Below are 7,056 nucleotides of genomic sequence, written 5' to 3'. Positions count from 1 at the left end.
GGTGGGAGATGTGTGTGTACACACAGTTACACAGTTGTGTGTACTCTGTGGGCAAGGTTTGAAACGATGGCTGTAGCAGTGAAAGCAGGTCTTACACAATGTACCTTACTGTCAGATAAATGTTTCTCAGCACAAGTTGCACAGTGCTGGGTTTTGCCAGACTACTATTACAGTAGCAGCTTGCTCTTGGGTCACTGACTTGAGCACACGTTTTATTTAAAGCTCCGAAGATGGTAGTTCACTGTAAACACATCCACCTTCTGATAGTGGTACACAGTGATGCCTGGGAGGCCCAGCACGTCCCAGCCACGAGCTGGCTGGGCTGATTTAGTTGGGGATGATTCTGCCTTGAGCGGCGAGCTAGATTAGGTGGCTTCATGAGGACCCTTCCAGCCCTGCTTTCCTGTGATCAGGCCTCCCTGTGCCGGGGGCTGTACAAACTGATAGCAAAGGTAGTCCATACTCTCCCCCTGCCCTCACCCCAGAAAAAAAAAAGTTTCTATTCTTAAATGCAAGCAGATTGGGATGGGAAGGAGGGGACATGGGAACATGGGCATGATTTCTTATGACTAGATGGGGCCTTTTGTATTCCTGGGAGCACTTGAGAAGTTTGTATGTCTAACAGGCAGCTTGCTTTGTGAATTCTTTTTTTTCCACTGAGTGGGAGTTAAAAATGCTGCTTTACAAGGCATCCTTTTCTTTCTGACAGGGTGTCAAGGGCCCGAGTCTTCCCTGTTGGAAGCAGGTGTCACTCCATGGCCGTCAAGGCAACTTTGTCAGTTTGGCCTTGAGTTTATTCTCCGGGCCTAGATACTGTTAATAATTGAACTGCCTTTAGCCAAAGGCTCCTGTTCCCCTTGGCTCAATGTCCCCCCTCTCCCCGTCACCATGCAGCTCCTGGAGTAAGACTTATCCATGGTGCAGGCTCTTGTCCAGCTGTTGGCTCACAAAGTTTACCTGCATGTTTAGCTGTTGCTTGCAGTTCAAGGCTCAGCTGGCTCTGAGCTGGACTCTCCAGGGACCTCCCCTGTGTCATGCAGTCCACCTGGGGCAGTTGTGTGGGAGGACCCCCTGATGTCACGGAGAAGGGAGGCTGGGTTTGAAATGCCCCTTGGTCCCACCAGTCTGGCACTGTGAACTTTCTTGACTTGCCATTGCCTCCCACACCCTGTTGGTGGGATGCAATAGAAGAGGCAGCCTCCTAATTGCAGTTGGGCTTTTTACAACAAGTACCATATGCACCATGTTTTATGGCTGTAAATACAGGGAGCTTGGACAGATGCTTAAAAAACAAAATCCCAGAGCCCAAAAGAGGCTGGGTGGTGCCAGCAGGTGTCAGAGGTGAGGATCACAATGCAAACCTTTCCCCAGCACCTCCTCAGGTCTGAGGCAAATCTCCAGGTGCGTATCCTCCTTGCTTGCGATCATCATTTGGGGTGGGGGGAATCCAGTGACTAGACAGGCCAGGAAACAATGTGCTTCGGGGCAGACATTGCTGTGGATCGGTGCTATGCTGCTGGGTGTGTGAGAGCAGCACGTACTCTGCTGAGCAACAACCTTTGGGGAAGCGGGGTAGCATGGCAGAGAGGGCACAAGGTGCCAGGCTGCCACTGGGCAGGGGGGAGGGAAGGCTGCAGAGCCCTTCGGGAGGTGGTAGCCCAATCTGGGCTGGGGCTCCTGGTGCCAGGGCAGCGCTGGGTACAGGCTGTATGGGCCAGGCCTCCTCTCCAAGGGCACTTTGTGCCCTGCTCCTGCTAGCAGGCAGAGAAGCTCCCCATGGAGCAGCCCCTCATAGATACTCGGAGCAGCTCTGATTGCAGGGTGGGGAGCTGTCACAACAGCCATCCATCTTGGAGCCTGCAGCGTTCGCCCTCCGGCACCTCTAGCTCATTAGCATGTGTACAGAGGGCTCTGGGCGGCCTCTCACTCACTGCCTTGTCACTTCTGAAGCCTTGTTCCCTCCTGTCTGAGGGGACCATGTGAGGTGATAATTTAGCTGAGAAACCCTGCCGGCTCATGCTCCTTGCTCCATGCAGGCTGGTCCACGGTCTCCATAGGATACCAGCCTGGCTGTGTGGCATCTCGGGCTGACACCCTCCTGAGCAGGAAAACTAGACACTATTATGCTGGTTTATAGCCCCCTCCTTGTACCCTCTAATGGCCCCACAGTCATCAGGAGCACAATGCACTCCGCAGGCGCCTTCCCCCTGCACATCCGAGGGCATGGCCCAGGCCCAGGCCCAGGCGGACTCGGGGGGGAGAGCGGGGAGGGTGTTACCTGCCTTCCCACGTGCTGGGCACAATGTGGGCTCACGCCCTTTGGATGGCAAGCTGCCCTGTGAGCTGCCAGCTTCTGGGTTCAGCACTGTTAGGGCAAACCCCACCTAGACAGTGGCTCCTGGGGGGGGGCTCAGTAGGGTGGCTTCTGGCCTGCTGTGTGTTTGCAGCTTCACAAGCTGCACTCTGCGTTGCAACGCTGGGATGAGCTGCAGGCAGTGCGCCCCCCCCGGGGCTGTGAGTGCCACCATTCCTGACCTGCCTGCTTCCCCCCACCTGCCGCTTGGAGCCTGCCCTGACTTCCAAGCAGGACCAGCCTCTGGGGTGGTTGGAGCAGGGGTGTTGCTGGGAGAAGCACCAGGGAGAGGACCCTGCAAATGCCGGTGATGGTGCCTGATTGTTGAGCCAGCTGGGAGTCAGCAGGGCAGTGCTGATGCCCATTTTTATGGCTGGGGGATGTGAGGCCAGCCACGCTGCACAGCCAGAGCTTGCTGTTTCCAGTTACGCTTTGCTCCCCATTAACTTTTCTGCCCCCCTTTTTGGTCTGTCACTTGATAGTCCTGGCTGAGTCACCAAACTGGGAACAGATCACCGCCTCTATGCTCTGCAGCCGTGGGCAATGACCAAATGGTGCCTCTCCAAGCACAGCACAGAGTGAGGTGTCTGCTTAGCTCAGCCTTGCCAGTCCAAGTCAGCATGGCTGAAGTGTGAAAAGCAATGGGATAAGAGAAGGTGATGAACCTAAATCGCTGTCTTGTGCAACACTCACTTAGTTCCCATTTGAGGGAAAGGCTGTTTGCTGTTTCCAGGATGCACAGCACTGCTACATACTTTCATCACTTTGTTTCCTCATCCCAGCTCTGTTTCATCATGCTTCTCTTTTCACTTACTTCCTCCATGATATTCAACTTAGTGATTGTTCAGATTTTATATGTAGCACAGGATGGGCTTGTGGCTCTCTGAGGAATCAGATATGCAAGAAATATCACTTTTCTATCCCCTACCCACTGCATGATTCTATCTGGGACTAACATTGTAAATTCAAAATAGTTTTCATTTCCTTTAGTGTTGCTTTGGTTTTTCTCATAAGAAATGTAGCTGAGCTGTTCTCAGAGGACTTCAGCCCATTTCTCTACCTAGTCTTTGGTTGTTTTCAGATGGCTTTTTCTTGCCCTTGTAGTTTTGTTTAAGATTGGGCATAGCATTTACCATGTGATGCACCCTCCTGGATCAAATCCAGTCACATGTGGGTAATGGGGTTTTCTGTGTAATTAATGGCTATGGCCCTGACGTGGGAGATAAATAAGGCTGTCTCAGTGGTGAGTTCCCCTCCTGCTTCTCTCAGCCTTCTCAGTCCATCACTGGTGAATGTACTGCCCAGTTGGAATTTTTTTCCAAGGTCTCTTCTGCTTATAGGTCTTTTCACGATGATGGGAGAGGGGGGCAGGGAGGGGCTATCCCTGGATTCTTAATTCTGGGATCATCTGTGTGTTTTGGGAGCAGTGGGATTGAGGATACAGAGTTGGAATTACAAGGCTGAGTGGGTGCAAGTTGGACAATTAACTGCCCGGTGTCTCTGCTTCTTGGGGAGGTCCCCAGTGAGTGGACGCTGAGGTGCTTAAAGGGAGGGGGGGCAGGTGCTGACTCTGCATTTCTTGCACAAGTGATTCCCTTTCCAGCTAACCTATCTTACAGGCCTCGTCACATGGCTCAGTAGCTGCATTTGGAAAAACACTTCTCTAAGGGCTGCAAGATAGAGCATGTCTCTGAGCTGGCCCTGCTTGCTGGAGGAGATTGCTCAGGCGGGATCCTCCTTGCTATAGCTTATTGGTCAGACCACGGAGCTGGTTTCTCTCACCCTGTGCAGCGCGATACAGCAGATACATTGCTGTGGGATGGGCAGGGCATGGGGTGTTGAACTGTGTTCCTTTGGGAGGTATAATGTATCTGGCTCCATTATGCTGTTTTTTCTCTCCTTAGGGAGGACTTCTATTCCCAGCTTAGAGGAAGAAATTGACTTCTTAGCTGATGTGCTGTCCCGGCAAGATGCCACTTACCAGCATCTGCAACAGGACGGTAAGTCCAGGAGAAGCCTCTTGCTCCTCTTAGCCAATGTGCTAGGCCACTTCCATGCAGCTGTGTTGTACCTCAGGGTCAGGAATTTGGGGGTCAGAGGTCCCCATGTTCAGTGGAGACGCTTGTGACCGATCTATCCGGTGTCCTCACAAAGGCTTCCAGGGGTAGGAAGGAAATAAACTTGGGCCCTCTGAAGAGTCCTCCCAAGCCTGACTGTCCCGGTGGCTGTTTTGAGAGGTTGGCACGTGTGTGCTACACTAATGACTTTCCAATCCAGCATTGTTTGGCATTTCCTTGGTGGCGGATGCATCAAGAAATCAGTGACTGGACCATTCACCACTGTGGGAACATCTGTCATTCTGGTTTCTGATGAAGGTCCTGAATTGAGTAAGACCAGAGCCAGGGGCTAAGTGAGCACTTCCCTTCATCAAGCAACAAACAGTGTCCTGCTTTTTGGGCATGTTGTAGCGCCTAGTGGCTTGTGGTTAAAATAGGGAACCAGGACCCAGGGACACTTGGGTTCTATTTCTGGCTCTGCTACCAGTTACAAAGCTTGAGGGAGCCCCTTTTTCAAGCTTCATGACTGGCAGCAGAGCCAGGAATTAGACCCCCGGTGTCTCAGTTTCTGTCATGGTAAGACAGGTGGCTCTGCCTTGAGTTTCTTCAATAGCAGATGATTCTCTAGACGCACACACTGTTTGACTGGAGAGAAGGGGAGCTGGGGGGCTGTTTTCTGGTAAGAGGAGCTGGAATATTCTTGTTTCTCCCTGCTCCATCCCATGACCTGGAATTTCTTGGCATTTATCCTCCTTTTTGGATGAACCAGAGCCACATGAGCTGCTGATGGTTCTTATGGGTGGAGAAGGGTGTGTTTGGCTTTGCACATCTTCTCCAAGGGATTTGCTGTCCAATTAAGGCCTGCCCCGGACTACAGGAGCAGCCAAAATCTGGCTCGTGGGCTGGATTGCGCCTGAAATGGACTTCATTTCCTAGCTGCCCCTGCCTGTGTCACTGTGGCCAGCTTCCATGGACACCCCAAGAGCAGCAGGGCTGTGACAGCATGGGACCAGGCTTTCCATGGAGACTGGCCCCAGCGGTACTGGCAGGGCACACAGCTGGGCAGAGAGATGCCCTGGGGCTGGGATCTTGCAGCGGTGACAGCATAGTCCAGAGCCAGGGCAGAGCTGTGGTCTGCTCTCCGCATGCCCTGGGCAGGGGAGTGCAGGCAGCGGATCATAGCTCTGTCCCAGCTCTGGACCATGCTGTCACCTAGCCTCGGAGCAGCTCCCCTCCCAGCTGTGCACCCTGCCAGTGCTGCTGGGCCCCTGGCCCTGTGCTGTCATGGCCCTAGCACTGCTGGGGTCTCCATGGAAACCAGCTGCAGTGATGCTGGCAGGGGTTGCTGGGAAATGGAGTCCAGACAGATCCACCATTTTGCCCACCCCTGCTGTAGTCCATACACAAGACCCAAGCTCACCCAAGGGCCGGAGGAATTAGCAGCTCCAAAATGGATTGTTTTATCGGCTTTCCAGTGGCTGCATCCTCCCAACTGGAAAGATGGTGTCATTTAATGCACTGAATATCAATGAGAATAACACGCACTAAGTATCTTCAGCATGGAGCTTTGTTCTTTTTCTTCTCCTCTTCAGACATCTGTTTGCTTCCTTCCCCATGTTAGTAGGCCCACCCTGTCTCTGCTGATACTTCTGTTCTCTCCTCTCTTCCACAGCAACGCCAGCCCCTGCAAAGAAGCTGCCTGAGGCCAGTGTGCTCAGAGGGGAGCCCTTGCAGAAGGACGCAACAGGCCATAAGGCAACATCTCATCCCACAGCTTCCACCAAGCCAGTACAGAGCGCTCCAGTTGAGGCATCCCCTGTCCCTTCCAGTGACATCCTGATACTTGGTAGGCCCTGACTCTCTGGAATTAGAAGTCAGAAATAGGCCCAATCCAGCCTTGGGTGGTAAAGGAAAAGGTTAAGCAACTGGTGCCTTGATCTCTGTCTATGGTGGGCCAGCAAGTCTGGCTCGGGACCGGAGTCCTACAGCCCATGCTGAAGACTGGCTGGAAATTTAATACATGTTGCAGTACAGCAGGATTTTTCCCCTTCAGCAGGGATATCAAAGGTGCAGCACACAGAGCCCTCGTGCTGGCCCTGGGTCTTGTGTGGATCCACATGTGGTATGCCATGCGCACAAGACCAGCTCATATAGAGGACCTAGGACATGCCTCGCATGGTACACGCTCCAGGACCCACACTACATGCAGCAGCCACTCAAGGCGAGTCCAGGCCCCCCGCACCCCATCACTGTGTGCTGGGATCCAGTGCCCATGGCACCTGCTTTGGCCAGTCCAGGACATGAGCCACATGCAATACCTGCTGTAGCTAGTCTGGGGTGGATGCTGTATGCATCATGGGATCTGTAATGTGCACAAATGCAGCACACCCCTGGACCAACCAGAGAGTGCAATGGGTCCAGCATGCAGGGGAGGGGGGCGGTCTGTGGGCCTGATCCAGGCTGCAGAGCCAACTGACTCTGCTCTGTTCATCCAGCCTATGGACTGGTTCTGGACCGATAATCTGGCCCATAGGGCCAGATGAGTTTGACACCCTTACTCTAGAGTGTCTTGCAGAGAGGCTTTATCACTAACAGGTCCAAAGAGGTCTTGCTCCCCCTCTATGCGGCGCTGGTCAGGCCGCAGCT

At 53.3% G+C, this 7,056-nt stretch overlaps 1 protein-coding gene across 1 annotated transcript in view; it reads left to right on the top strand.

Annotated features, from left to right (window-relative positions):
• NPDC1 (neural proliferation, differentiation and control 1) overlaps nucleotides 1–7,056 on the top strand; it is a 24,572-nt gene that overhangs the window by 8,204 nt on the left and 9,312 nt on the right. The window contains exons 2-3 of the mRNA XM_019540490.1: nucleotides 4,258–4,353; nucleotides 6,083–6,256. Coding sequence (XP_019396035.1) covers nucleotides 4,258–4,353; nucleotides 6,083–6,256 — 270 coding nt within the window. The remainder of the gene's footprint in view (nucleotides 1–4,257; nucleotides 4,354–6,082; nucleotides 6,257–7,056) is intronic.

The sequence above is a fragment of the Crocodylus porosus genome, unplaced genomic scaffold (genome assembly GCF_001723895.1).
Source record: "Crocodylus porosus isolate Cpor-Errol unplaced genomic scaffold, CroPor_comp1, whole genome shotgun sequence".
Classification (NCBI taxonomy): Eukaryota; Metazoa; Chordata; order Crocodylia; family Crocodylidae; genus Crocodylus; species Crocodylus porosus.
Note: the sequence above shows the minus strand (reverse complement) of the source record. Positions and strands in the feature narration are given on the sequence as shown.